The sequence below is a fragment of the Epinephelus fuscoguttatus genome, linkage group LG18, assembly GCF_011397635.1.
Source record: "Epinephelus fuscoguttatus linkage group LG18, E.fuscoguttatus.final_Chr_v1".
Taxonomy (NCBI): domain Eukaryota; kingdom Metazoa; phylum Chordata; class Actinopteri; order Perciformes; family Serranidae; genus Epinephelus; species Epinephelus fuscoguttatus.
This window is the reverse complement of record NC_064769.1, coordinates 35,203,140-35,218,723: the sequence shown is the minus strand read 5'-3', so window position 1 is coordinate 35,218,723 and position 15,584 is coordinate 35,203,140. Positions and strand designations below refer to the sequence as shown.

Below are 15,584 nucleotides of genomic sequence, written 5' to 3'. Positions count from 1 at the left end.
AGCAGCACCACTGTCTGCTCTCTCTGTGAATTACATCCCATATGCATCATCTCCTCATGGGGATATAGGAGGTGGCTCTGTGGTCCATATGCACACATGAGCAGTATCGATCATGGCAGGATAATCACAGAAATCATCTTGAGTGTCTCGGTATGACGCACTCGAGTTTGAGATGCTGCACAATCAGGAATGTCTGGGGATTAAGTAATACCTCACTGCGCGTTTATAGCTGAGTTTATTGGGTGTTTGACAATAAAGTGAAAGAGTGAAAATGTGTGTTCTGGCAGCAATACGACCACTGGAGGCCGAACCAGCCGGACAGCTTCTTCCAGTCAGGAGAGGACTGTGTGGTGATGATCTGGCACGAGGGAGGACAGTGGAATGACGTGCCCTGCAACTATCACCTGACCTTCACCTGCAAGAAGGGGACAGGTACACACACACGGACACACATGTACACACTCTAAAGATTTCGCAGGTAAAAGTCAACAACACAACTCAGCCTGTAAAAACAGTAGGGCTGCCCCCAGATAGTCGACGAAACCCCAAAACAAACTTGAAACTTTATTAGGAGCTGCACCTTGTCAAAATAAATCCAAACCTATATGACTGGACCATGTGTGACTTTAATTTAAAAGGACAGACACAGGAAGTGTCCTCGTCAGGTTAATTTCCAGGGCTGGTACCTGCGGTTATTCCACAGGCTAGTTAATAACATGTCGGGCAGGAAATCCAAAGTGTGGGATCATTTTGAGAAGGTGAAGGACGAACCCAAGGTGATATGTAAACTCATCTTCATTGGTCGACTACAAACATGACGTATCATCTGAAACATGGAAGTAGCTACATGCCCATTAGCCCACAGCGTCATTAACAGGCGGCTCGCTCAGTGTGTGACGTGCACTTGGAGATAAAATATAGGCCTATATTAATGAAGGTTCATTAGTACGGTTTGTATTTCTCTGTAATGTAGCACAGTGTTAACAATGTTACTGATACTATTCTTTCTCACACCTTCAACTCAAACCACCAAAATATATCATTTAATCATTACATTCATATCAGAAACATGCAGGAGACTAGTCCACTGATGGACCCTGATGAGGACTGTTGGTGAACTAGAAAGATTCTATGTCGGGGGGGGGCAGCCCTAAAAAACAGTAAAATGAAATGTATGCTATGCTGATCCTATGTATCTCTGAGAAAATAACAAAAGTCACATCATTTGAGGCGTCTGGGCTTCATCTCGAGACAAACAGAGAGCCTGGAGATGTTGAGATGTGCTTGGGTACTTACCATGCAGCTATCCTGTTGCATTATGGGAATTGTAGGATAACGTGTTTTCAGAGCTTCCCCCATATCAAGGACTAAAAGTCAGGATATCACGGCCTCTGCTGCTTTGATTTATTCCTTTCTCACAAGTCTCCTGTACAATATGAAGTTGTCGGAGTATTTAATGATGCGTGTCCTCTAGGACATCTTTAGATGCAAGGGGTCATTGACTCTTTCCAACAATGGACACTTGATGAGCCAACCACTACGCGTGTGGGCTGTGACAAAAATAGTCCACTGGATTGTGTTTCTGAAACATTTGAGACAAGAAACAACATGGATCTGTCTTCATCTTAGTTCAACAACAGCAGTGGTTCCCAACTGGTGGGTCACGGGTCCGTTCTGAATGGACTGCAGGTGACTCACAAACATGTTAAGTTTGTAAGAAAACACACTTTATTTTGAAGTACAGTGAATTGCCGGCACAGAGCTTTTATTTTGAAGTGCCGTGTCCTGCTGTAGAATGAGTGACGAAGGGACAGCTGCTTGATAGAGACAGCAAAGTAGCCCCAACAACATGGTCAAACGCCAGTATGATGCTGAACATATTTAACTGTGTGGACCTTGAACTAAAGAGTAAGGAGAAATCTGGACCCTGTGGCTGCACCAGTTGGGAACGACAGTTAGTTTAAAAGTTTCTGGGGAGTTTCCAGAGGCAGCAAGTCACGCTGGAAGCCCTTGATTTGCGTAACGTAGCCTAGAATCAACTTTGTGCAAACTCCGCAGAGCTTTTTAGCATCTTTGTGGTCACTGTTTTAGGTTTGCGTCTCATCATTGTTTACAGCAGTTGCATTTGCATAAAACATAAAATTACAAACAACTTTACAGCGTTGATATGACGGCAGTGATGTGCTCATAGTGTGTTGCGCTGCCTCCTAGTGGTCATAAAATCAATAAATGGAAGTTTGAGTGAGCTCTTCCTGTTCTCTGCCATCAGTCTCATGCGGGCAGCCCCCTGTGGTGAAGGATGCTCGTGTGTTCGGGGCCATGAAGCCTCGCTACGAGATCAGTACCCTGCTCCGCTATCACTGTAAACAGGGCTTCATCCAGAGACACGCCCCGACTATACGCTGCCGGGCCAACGGCCAGTGGGACATGCCCAAAGTCACCTGCACGAGCCGTGAGTGTTTGAGTCACCTTGGTTCACAATCACAAGGCTGTGTGTACTGTGCAACATTTAGAAATGTTTTCACTTCTAATGCTCTGTTCCATCCGTCTTCGCAGCCGCCACCTACCACAGGTCAATCAGTCTCCGGCGCCGCAACAACCAGAACGAGCTACAGAACCCGTACTATAACCACCACATCCATCGCACCAAGAGTCATCAGAAACACAATCAAAACCACGAGCAGCAGAAGAGTTACAACTTCTTTCAGAGCTTGTGGACCCCTTTCCAGAGGGAGAAGAGGCACCAGCAGCAAACACACGTCGGGGACCAGATGAGACACTGATTGGGTTTGTGGGTTTGTAAATGAGTGTGGGCAGCCGAGCACAGTAGGCTGGCTACGTCGGTCCAGAGACATCGATAGACAGAGAGACGAACTGTCTATCGATGTCTCTCTGAAGGACAAGAGGCGTGTTTTACCCGTGCATTGTCCCCAGAAACACTCCAGGATCTGAACTGTAACACTAGAGAGATTTAAGTTTCATGTGTAAAGTTAGCTCCCTGATTATATCAAGTCACAGCGCTCTAAACAAGACGGCTGGTGCCTTAATGGCTTCACTGTGTGGTCGTCTTAATGCACCACATCAGTGGCCTGTGAGTCAGAGTTCATGACCTGGCAGAGGATCTGAACAGTCTGTCAGTCCGTCTTATTTTAAAGGTGCCCTGTGGATGAAAATTAACATTCATTGTTTTGTATCCTTGAGGCCTCACAAGTTTTTCACAATAATCACAGAAATATTTGTGGTTTATTTTTATAAGAGTGAGCCCTGTAGTTTAGAGACTTTACGTATTGTTACTGACAGACTACAAAGCACAGAAGCATAATGCATTCACTGAAGAAAAGAAATCACGCTCTGTTTTTCAAGATTATTATCTCACAATTATGAGAAGTTTTTATGGGAAATATTCTGCTGTCGTTTTTTCTGAATCAAGAAGATAATCTCAGACAAACGAGAATATAAGAAATTATTATCTCGTTAATTCAGAAAAAGGAGCAGATTTTTTTCCATGAACTTTTTTTCACAGAATTCTAAGATAATAAACACAAGAATTGGCAAGATCATTATCTCATTAATTTAGATTCTGAATTTATTAAAAAATTAATTAAGGATAGATCATAATCTTGTAAAGAAAAACAGCAGCTTTTTTTCGAATTAAATGTTTTTTTATGGAATTTTAAGATGAAAAAAACGAGAATTCACAAAATATTTTAAACAGGTGATAATTACTCATTTTTTTCATGACATTTTGTCTCAGAATCCTGAGATTTAAAAAAAAAAGTGAATTTCCAAGATTATTTATCTTGTAATTTATGAGATTAATATCTTGTTATTTTAAAAGAAGGCAGATTTTCTTTAATAAAATGTCATCTCAGAATTTTGAGATAATTTTCCAGGATTATGACCTCATTAATTTACAAGTTTGTTATCTCGTTAATTCAGAGAACAAAAGCAATTTTTATTATTCATAGAATTTTTTCTCAGAATTCTAAGATGATAAAAACAAGTATTTTCCAACATTATTATCTTCTTAAAAAGGAAATTATTATCTTGTTAATTCAGAAAAACAAGATCGGATTTTTTTCTCAGAATTCTGAGATTATTTAAAAAAAAAAAAAAGAATTTACAAGATGATTATTTTAGTCATTTATGAGATAATTATCTTGTAAACTGAGACAAACAAGAGTACTTTTCTTAATTTATACTTTTTTTTTTAAAAAAAAAAGTGGATTTACAAGATTATCATTTCGATAATTCAGAATAACGAGCAGAATTTTTTTCCAAAAATTTCCACTCAGAATTCGGAGATAATAAAATAACAAAAATTTGGAAATCATTACCTCATTATTGTCGAGATTGTTATTTTTGTAATTCAGGAAAATGAGAGCAAATATTTTATTCATACATTTTTTTCTCAAAATTCTGGGACAATAAAAAACAAGTATTTTCCAACATAATTATCTTGTTATGTACAAGATTATTATCCTGCAAATTTAGGAGATAATTTTCTTGTAAACTGAGACAAACAAAAGCACTTTTTTTTATTCATAAAAGTTTTCTTGGAATTTTGATATAGCTAAAAAAAAAGAATAAAAGATTAATAATTAATTATTATTAATAATAATAATATATTAATATTGATTATTATCTCCATAATTCAGAAAAACAGCAGAATTTCATTTTAGAATTCTGAGACAATAATCTTGTTAATTCAGAATAATATTTCAAATATTTCTTTCTGAAGTAAATGCATTATGCTTCCATATTAGAGAGCATGAATTCATCACTTTAAATTATTATCATAGAGCATTTTCCACTTTGTCCAGTTTCAGTTTGTTGCTGCTTATCAGGACCCATTTTTACTGGCTGATTTCCACATGTAGATTTTTGTACAAAATATTTTTAGCTGAGAAAAGTTTTTTAAATAAAAAGGAGAGGTGAGATTTAAAGAGACAGCACACAGAGCTGGAGGGGAGATTATTATGAATGTGTGTGTGTGTGCTGTGGCTATTAATCATAGGATATATAATATAGATACTATATGAAGCCATATAAATTTAACTTATTGTATACTTTAAAACTATGAATGGACTGTGATATTAAATAAAGGTCATTGGAACTGAAGTGATTCTGTTAATGATGACTTTCCTTGCTGTTTACAGATCTGATCATGTAGTACGTCAGCTTGTCCAGGTGCTTTTTAATGTGCTGTGACTCAAAATCAACCCAACAAATTCACCACCAAACTGCTCCGGATTGTTTCACTCATTTTTCTGCAACATTCAGTCACAAGGTTTTACGTTAGCGGTACTGTAGAGGTTGCTTTTTGCTACAGATCTGGAATCTGTGTTTTTAATCCAATAAATAAGGGAATGTGAAACAAGATGTTTTTATGTGACCTTCTCCTCTTCATGTTCTGCATACATCTTTCATTTTATATATTGTTTGTCAATGTATATGCATTTTTTTTTAAATGTTCTTTACTCCATGTGGTTGATGGGGTTCACTGTATCTGTGGCACAAGAGCTCATTTTTATGTAATCATTGTTTCTTTCTTCATTTGAGTTACTGTAAAAAAAGAAAGTTTCCATCATCCTGGTTTCAGTGTCATTGTCAGCTGAGTGTGCAATAATAGGAACTATTATAACACAACCTGTCTTTGTGCAGTTTCATTTTACAACACTTTATTAAATGACAATTTAATTTTTCTAATTGTTAACAAATCCCATTAAAACACCAAAACCACATCCCAGACGCCAGAATAAATGTTGGAATTGTACGTTTCTGCAACACCATGTTACATTAGTGTATTAATGATACTAGTTACCTGGAGAGGTTGGAAAAAGATTTCTTCCCTGTTCCAAAACCAAAATCAAACCCTGAAAAGTGTAGGGTTAGCTAGCTACTGAAGATATAGCCTACTGAATGTATACACACGCTGCTTTTGCTTTTTAATGATTACTAGTCCATACCCATTGAGTGCACAGTTGCCCACGTACAGTTTCACATGGTGTGTGTTTGGGATACAGGTCATAGGAAACTGCAGATTAACTAGTCAACTGAACCCATTAAGAAGAGCAATGTATTCAGACAGAGTGTTTGTGAATTTGATAGTACGATGTATGATGTACAATTTCCTGAACCTGCTGTCCTACTATTCAGCCACAGGGGGAGCCACAGCAATCGGTCACATTTTAGCCATTTTGAAGCATTTTTCTGTTGTTATAGCGCCACCCAGTTGCCAATTAGAGTTAAATTTCTCCAGTCACCTTGAGGCGTCCTGTTCTACATATCTACCAAGTTTAGTAAAAATCCATATGGCGGTTAGGCCTAGATAAGAAATGAGCTCTCTAGCGCCCCCATTTTGTTTGATGGGCTCAATAATGGAGGGGTCCCCTCAGATTATGTGTGGTCATATGCCTACAAAGTTGCGTGGTGATGGGTGAAACCCTTGAGATGTTCTACACCTTTATGTGATGAGCCACGCCCTCCGCAATATTCATTGCCTTATAGAAGCTCAGTTTGAGTAAGTTTTCCAACTTTTGCCAAGAGGGAACTTTAGATATTGGTCCCTAGATTATGTTCACCCAGTTTCATGCAGATCGCTCAAACTTCCTAGGAAGAGATCCATTTGAAGTGTTTTTCAAAAAATTCAAAATGCTGGAAAATCTATATAAGCGGAAGTTATGGGTTCTTGAGGCAAATGTGTTCCTCATGAGGAGAGGCATCTCTGTGCAAAGTTTCATGTCTCTACGACATACGGGGCATGAGATATGCCCATTCAAAGTTTGACATTTCAATCGGTTGCTATAGCGCCCCCCTCTGGCCAATTGATGTAATATTGCTTCATTGGCATCCTCCCATGACCCTCTACCACTGTGCCAAATTTCACATGGATTGACCAAGTCAGTGAGGAGCAAAACGTGGAACACACACACACACACAGTTTTCATCACTATATAGTAAGATAGGATAACAGTGAAACAAAGACCGGCCCTGCTGTACAGGAACCAGTGAAGGGAAGCAGGGAAACTTTACTGGTATTCAACCAGCTGTGTGTCATCGCAGTGTGCGCAGATATACGGTGTTTGGCTTCCCCCGAAGATCCCTGGGCATTCGGCGGCAGAGGTCCGAGTCCTGGCAGCAGTGGTTCACGTTTACACTGTGATCTGTAGCCTATAGTTCGGCTTTAGCTTCTAACTATCTTTGTCTTTTTAACCTGTTGTTGCTGCTGAGTCAGTTTGACATCCTGGATACATCCTTCAAACACAGACTGTAGACCCCTCTGTCTGCTTCTCTCTGGAATCACTCTTTCATTTTTCAAAAATATGATAATGTTTCTTTAGGGAGTGCAGTTAGTGACAGTGTGGGCTCCATGCTTACTCCGACAGCTTGCTGGACGGGGCTTTGTGAAAGGTCGATTGCCACTGATGTCTCGCTATTATCTGATGCTGTTTGTTAGTTTGGCAGCTTTCTTACTTAGGTTTTACGTAATCCACCAGCTCCTCCAACTCCAGATGTCAAAGTCAGCTCATATGTATTCAGAAGTAAATCACTTTAGATACGTTGATATGGTACCTATGAAACGTGCAAATGTAACATATCAGTGGTTTGCAGGAACTTACAATGCCAACATTTTCCCCTGGCGACTGGGCTGTGAAAACCAACATGGCACATATTGGAACATTTAGCAGTTAAAGAGACAGATATTTGCCTCAAAGCTGGTGGAGACCAAAAACAGAGCTAAAAGAGAGAATGTTGGACTCGCACTGTTAAAGCAATTGATAATATGTCTATGTTGTGTTTATAGCTCATTCCACTGCCCCCTGTTGGTCAAAAGATATTACTGTAGCTTTTAAAAAACAGCTCACTAATATATGGTTTGATTTTTATGAAAACACTAAATCATTTCTCAGGAGTCTTTCGCATCAGTGACCCGGGCCTGAATACAAGTACTCATGACCACAGAGCCCATTTCATCTGGGCATGTTATGTTGATCCATGCCTGGGTCCACTTGTAAATCTGGTCTCGAGTACAATTCATCCATCCAGGTACAGTTGGCATCAGGTGTGAAAACCAGCTGTACCAAAACACGAAAGTGAACTGCTTCATATCAGGAGCAGCAGTCGGCCAGTAGAGTTGCAGACGGATTTGTCAACACTGCTGGTCTGTGTGAGCTGATCTGGGTGATGGGTTGATGAGGAACGAAGGCGAGATGGTCGTTCTTGACATCTCCAAAAAAACATTAACAAATGTCACGTAAATGATGACACCATTGTTCTCTGTTAACTGCTGAGAGGGGGGGCAATCGCACTTAGGTATGGTGTGAATTCATCGTACCTAAAATGAAAACGCCTGTAAAGCAGCTGGTCGCTGTGCATTGCAGCAAGCGTTGCTTAAAGAGTAACTTAACAGCAGGCTGGAAAGTTGAATTTTGCTGCCCTCTCTGGCTGAAAGTTTCAGGCCTGTTCGACCCTCACCACCCAGAAACACTGATGTCACAGAGTCCTGGATCACGCCTCTACATCTCTGCAGCAAGGTAAGAAGTTAAGCAAAAACAAACTGTGTTAGGAGCTGTTACGTTATTCTTTAAACAGGATTTGTTGGGGATTATTTTCAGTGGCGGATTAATCCACATTTGGTGCTCTAGGGCGTTTTTGTGGCTGCAGGATGGTGTATGTGGGATTGACACAAAATAAACTAGTGTGTGTGTTCATGGCGATGAAGGATCATGTCACCCAGTTAGAGTGTGACTCACTGATGTGTTTTTCTTACAATTATGGAGCTGTATGACACAGAGGAAGAAGATATATCAGGCTGTAGATACACACTAAACTCAGTGTTTTTTGTTGGGAATCTGTCACAGTAAGAAAATATATAATATTAACAGATTCTTCTTTCAGTCACTGTGGCTTGTTGGTCAGCAGATGACGCCTCCTGAGTTGAGGAGTTGCTAAAAAAAGATTAATTTCAAGCTTTTATTTAGATTTTTACCTTTCTAATACTGGAGAAAAATAGATTTAATTGCATTCAGAGTAAACGGAGGCTGATAAACGGTGGTCTGACACCTGCCTTTCAAACCAACAGCCTCTCAGAAACCAGTGTGTGAACACGAATCACCATAAAACCCAGCACGTCACCAACATGCCGTCACTCAGGTCCTTAAACAGCTCCATGTTTTGCTGTGCTTCAGTTACAAGATCAACTGAAAGCAGCAGCATGAATGGCGTCGGTGTTTCTGGCTTGCAGCGCCCCTCCCTGTGGAAACATTACTGCATTACCTAGGAACTACACCTGGCACTGTGTGCGAGGCGAGCAGCCATCCTCAAGTCAATTACAGCCCCGGCTCCAGCCGACGTGAACTCTGCTGACTTTTATTTTTTATTTTGCTTGACTGCAGTGTGATTGCTCATAAGTTGTCATGATGTATTTGGGATAATAGGCGAACTCAATGAGCCCTGTGTAAAGAGACGGAGGCAGAGACGTGGTTTATGTACTGTTTTATTGTCCTTTTGTCTTTGGGTCCCACAAGGTTTCCTTGTAATGCTGCAGTTATTAACAAGGCCGGTAAAGTTGGTCAGATTACACACAGAGTAAAAAGGCAACAGATGTGGGCTGTCTTTAAATCTTTTCAGGGGCAGTTTGGCATTTTGGGAAATACGCTCTCATGTCTGTACGCTAAATATGAAGCTTTAGCCAGCGGGCAGTTAGCTTAGATTAGCATAAAGACTGGAAACAGCCAGTCCAGCATTTAAAAATACACCTTACAGCACCTCTTAAGGTCACCACATGTAACATGTTACATCTTATTTGTTTAATCCATCCAACAGCTGAGTTAACTGGTGAGCTTTAGGCCTTGTCTACACTATAGACGGATAAAATAATACGTAGCTACCGTGACATCATCCATTGTTTTGTGAGCTCTCATTGTGAAGCCTCGAGTATGGCATTTCAGTCGTCACCATCTTGGTTTTGGGGGCCAGAAGTGACCATATTTGGGTGCAAGGCTGGAGTTGTGCAAGAGCAAGAGGTGGATCTGACTGGGATGCGGCCACACCCTTAATTATGCGTAACTTCAAGCCTTAATAAAATGTAAACGAACGAGTTGTATAAACATTCACCCTCTGTACAGTTGTCATGAATGGGTAAATTAACTATAGAGCTTGAACATGTTTATTTCCGCTGTAAAGTTGGGCATTTTATCATGGAGGTCTAAGAGGATTGACTCACTCTTGGAGTCAGCCTCAAGTGGCCATTAGAGGAACTGCAGTTTTTGGCACTTCAGCGTTTGCTTCAGATGTTGCTGCTTGGTCTGCATGAATACAGATATTTTTGACAACAGTTATTTTCCTCCATGTTTTGGCCTCTCGTCTACACGCAAACAGTTTAAGTCACTAAAATAGAGATGTTTGAAGACACCTCAGTCAACACACTCTCAATCCGACCTCGTCACATATCGACGTTTGGTCATGGACCTTCCACGTCCACATATGACGTGAAAGGCACCCTGGGTGTGTTGGTTGTTGATGTTCTGGGACGCCGTGTCAAGTTCTGCCTGTTACATGCATTGTCGTCTTTCAAAATACACAGTTTTCTCTTTCATAAATACTGCGTCAGTACAACTACGCAAATTAAGGGTTTGGCTTTAGAATCTTAAGCGCAAATACCACTCCCCTCCCTCCCACCCTACTCAGACTTTCACTGCTTTAACTTTTGTTCTTGTCCCGCCGTTTTTCCCCCTGACACCGCCAAGCACCATTAAACTATAACGGCGACTGGCCGAGTATCATGCCGACGTTAAAGGACAGCTTTTTTCGTCAGTGTCTGACGCCACAAGTCACTGCCCAAGCACCGGATTTCGACGACTTCAGAGGGAGAACTTTGTGTCTGTGTGGACGTGTGAAAGGGAGCGTTTGAGAAAGTTGACATCATCTCCTCAGTTCACAAATGCCCATTGCTGCTTTGTGTAATGGGCAGAAACAGCAACGACAACAGCGGACTATGGGTTTGTTTATTATTACCTTTTCGTCCGTCCACACATAAGCCACATTACGGTTTCTCTACAGCACTTTAGGCCGTGGACCTGAAAGATGTTAAGTAAGTAGGAATCAAATGTATGAATATGTATGAATAAAGAAAGTTAGCTACTATTATTTGACTTGTTGATACAGAATTTTCCTCACGGTTATTTAATGTATTGTTGACGCAGCCTTTATCGCCACCTACTGGCCTGGCAAGCAAGCCCCGAGGGATAGCACCAAGCTTTGAAGCCATAGTGGCCAAAAGTGGAATTACAACTTCCTGGTCCATCATGTGATGTCATTGGGCCCAGCAAGACTTTTCCCCATAGATTTACATTGTGAAAGAGGCATTTGTAAATCACTGGATACATTTTTTTTGAGCTTCACAACCCCCACAAAATGACTCGTTTCACTATCAGGATTTGATCCATTCAGTCCAATAACATTTCAAAATTCTATATGAGCCTCATGATTGAATTTACTTTTATTCCCATTCAAGTTGCCGCTTTTTCGTGTCGTTGAAATCTACTTTTTTGGCTTCGAGCACCACTGAGCAATGTTTATAGGAATGAACGGCAACACCTCTCCAATGCTGTATCCAGTTCGCTTTCTAAATCCATAACGTGGACAGAGATATTTTGTAAATGATGGTCATGTGGACAGAATTTTTACTTCAAATGGAAGGCAAAAAAATGATGTCCATAGACATGTAGCCTTAGTTATGTTTGGACAGAGCTAGGCTAGCTGTTTCCCTTTGTTTCCAGTCTTTATGCTAAGCTACGCTAACCAGCTGCGACTGTTGCTTCATAATTAACGTACAGATCAAAGTGGTGTGAATCTACATCTCTCCTAATCGACATAACATATGTTTTTGTTTAACCTGAACACAAGCATAAATGTAAAAACAGGAAGTTGTGGTTTCATGGGGAGTTACAAACTTTGACGTCCTCAAGTATTTCAGTGAGGTTGCACTCCCCAAAATGTCAAAGTATCCCTTTAACAATCTGACACTTAACATTGTTTGCAAAATGTTTACAATAACTGAAAATAATACAAGTTAAAAGGAACCTTTTTTTTGTTTTGTAATCCCTCAGAAGACTCTTCAGTGAGTGTTTCACTTCACAGCTGCTTTTCTGTAAAATCACCGTTAAGTTTGCCACATTGTCTAATCGTTACTGAGATCTATTTATACGAGTCTGTCCAGCAGTTCTGCAGTGATAAGTGTGGCTGATTGTTCAGTGGCTTGTCAAAGGTGGAGCCAAGTAAAGCTGACCGTATACCAGGCCCAAGCGGATGACCTAAACCAGTATCTGGGCCAGCTGGGCCTGCGTACAGTGAGCTTACACTTGATCAATGTGCACCGATTACTCTCTGATAACCTTACATGGAAGAAGCCCTTTGTGCCTCCACGCAGGAATTATTGGTATTTTGAATGTATTGTATTTCTGTCTCACGCAGCAGGCTGGGTGCAGGTTGGCTGCAGGCCCGCTGTGTCGGCCGGTTCAGAGTCTCTGCAGAGCTCAGATAGCAATCAGGGCGCCAGTCGCTGCCAGGAGAACCATGCTCACTCAGGGCCTTACTTGGGCCCATCTGTGACCTCAGCACTTTGTACGTTACTCCATGATTCAGCAACACAAACCTCACGGGGAAAATCTGCATATTTTTATTTACATTTTATCCAGCTGCATCTTGGTTGCACAGATGTCTAGTGTGTCATCAAATGTGTGAACTTCAGCACCTGGCGTTGGTTTGGTTTAGTCTCTGACAAAAATGTACCTTTTTAATTTTATGTCATCTGCACACTCTGTGTTCAGAGAGAACACTGAGCAAATTTTTGAGAACATCAAGCAGCTTTTAGACGTGGAAAGATTGTGGACAAATCAAAGATGCAGATTCACCCAGGCAGCATAAATTCATGCATGCCGAAAATGTCTCGGCTTGAGCTAAAAACCTGTGTGAATCTTGTCACTTTATGAATCATAAACAAAAAGAGAATAAAACATATATATGGAGTTTCTGGTGAGTTAGCATCTGTTCAGTCAAAGGTCCTGTATTCAAATTCGTGCAAATACATAAGGTGAAAATTCCCTTCGCCGTCCACCTGACAGCACCATGAGACTACAGCTGTCGCATTATTTGATATGTTGTTGCCAAAGTTAAAGCTTTTGTTGAATACAGTTGTCATTCTCTCACGTGTCTAGGTTTAGACGAGCAACCAAAGGGTCATAGAAACAGAGATCTAGATGAAGATTTAGATGTTTGACAGCCGACATTAATCCTGAACTCATTCCTGCCGGTAGTCTTTGGGATTGTGGATGAACTGGTCCATCTGTTATCTGTTATATTTTTTCTCTTCCCAAGACTCATTGGCATTAGCTAATATTACTGTCGGAGACATATCTTTACCAAAATGAATGATGTTGCCCTTACGTGCTCCAGGTCAATCAGCTAAATCCACCTCTGAATATGAGCGGCAGAGTTGTTTTACCAATGTCTGATTCCACCACTGAGTCTGCACTAAAACATTAATTAATAAATGTCCATTCATCAGGCGCTGTCATCATCATTTAGTTTTTGTTCTTGGACAGAACCATGCATTATTTTGTGTTCCCTCATAATAAATTAGATTTTTTTTCTCACAATAAATTTTGCATTTTCTTGCAATACTTTTGTGTTCTCTTACAATCAATTTTGCGTTCTTGCAATACTTTTGTGTTCTCTTACAATCAATTTTGCGTTCTTGCAATACTTTTGTGTTCTCTTACAATCAATTTTGCGTTCTTGCAATACTTTTGCATTTTATTAAGATAAATTTCTTGTTCCCTGACGATACTTTTGCATTCTCTCGCAATAAACTTTGGTTTCCATGACAATACTTTTGATTTCTCTCAAAATAAATTTTGAGTTCTCCCATAATCAGTTTTGCTTTCTCTCGCAATAAATTTTGTGTTCTCTGACAAAACTTTTGCATTCTCCTGCAATCAATTTTGGGACAATCAACAACTTATGTAGCAGTGCTGCAAAAACACTTTAATTTACAAGGAGATCTTTAACGCTATCTCACCAGAGCGACAACACAAATGCTGTGATTAAATCTAAAAGGAGTCGGACTCTTCTTGTTACCTGCAACCTAAGAATAGACCTATGTAACGTTAATTTTTAAAGGTTTTACATCTTAACTGGACAGTTTGCTATCAACTACTGTGGTTCTCTTATCCTCTCTAGCTAAACGATTGCAAGAGAATGTCAAAATAATAATAATATTAATCACCTCGACCCTTGGAGGCTCCGTGTGATACTTTTCCTGTCACAGAAAAAAAAGGTTGTCAGTAATTAATTTTCTTGGTTTTTATTGAAGAAAGTAACTGATCAGATGTTTGCATTTCCACACTCTGCGCTGGCCACTACTATAGCTAACAAGTTTTTTTGTGTTTAGACTCAAGCAAAGATTTTATTCGTGGGATCATGAAAATACCTTAAAAGGTTCGATCCACTGCTGGATGACAGGTTAAAGAAACAAAGTTTAGACTCTTTCTCAAAGGTTTACCTGGGGAACCCTCTGAGTCCGATTCATGGAGTTACAAACGCAGGGCTGACATCACAGATGAGGCCAGCCTGGGCTCTGCTCGTTCACCATAAGAAACTACAGTATTTGTATCAAAAATAGCAGTTTATCAAGGCGCTAGATAGATAGCTAGATAGAGTGTGTAGATCTACACTGACAGCTGCTTTGTGCTGGAGGAAGCTAAGTCATGCTCTGAAGTCTAAGATGAAGCCAAACAGAGAGATACAGCAACAAGAGTGATTCTGCAGCACAGTTCCTATTCATGCCAGGCATTTTCTACTGCTGCACAGGGCGAACTACTGTTTGCCTCGTCTCTCCTCCTTTAGGCATCTTCTACATATTCAGTGCAAAAAATTCTTCTTTTTGTTTTCCTCAGTATTGTGGAGTTTGCTTGTTTTTTTTCCACCCTTATGTTACGCTTTATGTAAACCAAAGAGACTCAGATAGTTTGGCCAAGAAGAGAAAAAATAATAATGTAAATATTTCTACAGTATATCAAAAAATAGTCATAAACAGAATTACATTTCTAGATTATAACATTCTACATATTTAGAAAACATAAACAATGTTGGATTTTTTTTCTTATTCAGTTTGGTGATGATGTTTGGTCCAACACATTCGTATAAAAACATAAAATACTGGACGGTAAGATGAAGTACAAAGTACCAGTCGTAGCACCTTGTTAAGTATGGACAGCAAAGATCGGTTTAGTTGTGCGAGGCTTGTATTCCTACCTGATGACAAGTATCACAGGGTTTTCTTTCAGCTGTGTTTCGTGGCTTTGTTGTTGTTGTTGTTCCAGGTCTTGAACAAAACAAGATAAGTGCCCAAAGTATCCGTCCAACCACAAGTCTTTCTGCTGTGAAACTGTTCTCAGTTCAGACGTGTTGTTCCTTCTTATACGACATGCCTGGTCCACTGAATGACAGTATGGCTGTAGCTGTGATATCCTCCAACCCTCACCCCCCAAAACAACCCACCCACCCCCTTCAAAGGCATT

At 40.2% G+C, this 15,584-nt stretch overlaps 1 protein-coding gene across 2 annotated transcripts in view; it reads left to right on the top strand.

Moving 5' to 3' along the window:
* Positions 1-5,653, top strand: part of LOC125905549 (versican core protein-like) — a 51,731-nt gene extending 46,078 nt beyond the window's left edge. For both annotated transcript variants that reach the window (XM_049603569.1, XM_049603568.1), the window contains exons 14-16: positions 288-432; positions 2,270-2,452; positions 2,557-5,653. In XM_049603569.1, the coding sequence (XP_049459526.1) occupies positions 288-432; positions 2,270-2,452; positions 2,557-2,783 (555 nt within the window). In that variant the 3' untranslated portion in view covers positions 2,784-5,653. The remainder of the gene's footprint in view (positions 1-287; positions 433-2,269; positions 2,453-2,556) is intronic.
* Positions 5,654-15,584: the final 9,931 nt, after the last annotated feature.